The sequence below is a fragment of the Myotis davidii genome, unplaced genomic scaffold (assembly GCF_000327345.1).
Source record: "Myotis davidii unplaced genomic scaffold, ASM32734v1 scaffold937, whole genome shotgun sequence".
Lineage (NCBI taxonomy): Eukaryota > Metazoa > Chordata > Mammalia > Chiroptera > Vespertilionidae > Myotis > Myotis davidii.
Window position 1 is genome coordinate 1,418,496 of NW_006288252.1, and position 496 is coordinate 1,418,991.

General features: G+C 70.0%; 1 protein-coding gene across 1 annotated transcript in view; it reads right to left on the reverse strand.

Annotated features, from left to right (window-relative positions):
• Positions 1 to 496, reverse strand: part of HTT (huntingtin) — a 105,532-nt gene that overhangs the window by 30,051 nt on the left and 74,985 nt on the right. The window contains exon 50 of the mRNA XM_015561565.1: positions 329 to 474. Within this exon, the coding sequence (XP_015417051.1) occupies positions 329 to 474 (146 nt within the window). The remainder of the gene's footprint in view (positions 1 to 328; positions 475 to 496) is intronic.

Consider the following 496-nt stretch of genomic DNA (forward strand, 5'->3'; position numbering starts at 1 on the left):
AGCGGGTGGGCTGCATTCCCACTCTGGGTCAGTCCCAGCAGCTGCTCCCCACAGTGCCCGGCTCCCCTCCCTGCCAGGATCCACCCAGACCTGCTGCGCCTTGCCCTCCAGCGCCGCGGCTGCTCTCGGCAGCCTCCCGGCCACACGCCAGGCCAGGCCCTTCCCGGGCAGACAGCGCTGGCTTGCCTCCTCGCGGCCAGGGGGCCGGATTTGAGGGCGTGCACCCCAGAGAGCTTCCAACGCCAGCGGCTACGCCCTCGCTGGGGGCCTCTCTGCCCTGTGCCCTGTCACGTGACAGTGCTGCCCTCTGTGCCGAGCCGCCTCTCACCTCCAGGGTCATGACCACAAACTTCACAGTGTCCCTCTCCTTCTCCGGGGGGAGGTGCAGGTGGCCGGGCAGCTTGGGGAGCAGCAGCAGGTACTGGGCCAGGGCGCGGGCCAGCGTGGTCAGGGAGCGATACACCCCGGCATCCCCTGGAACAGAAGCCTTCGGGGA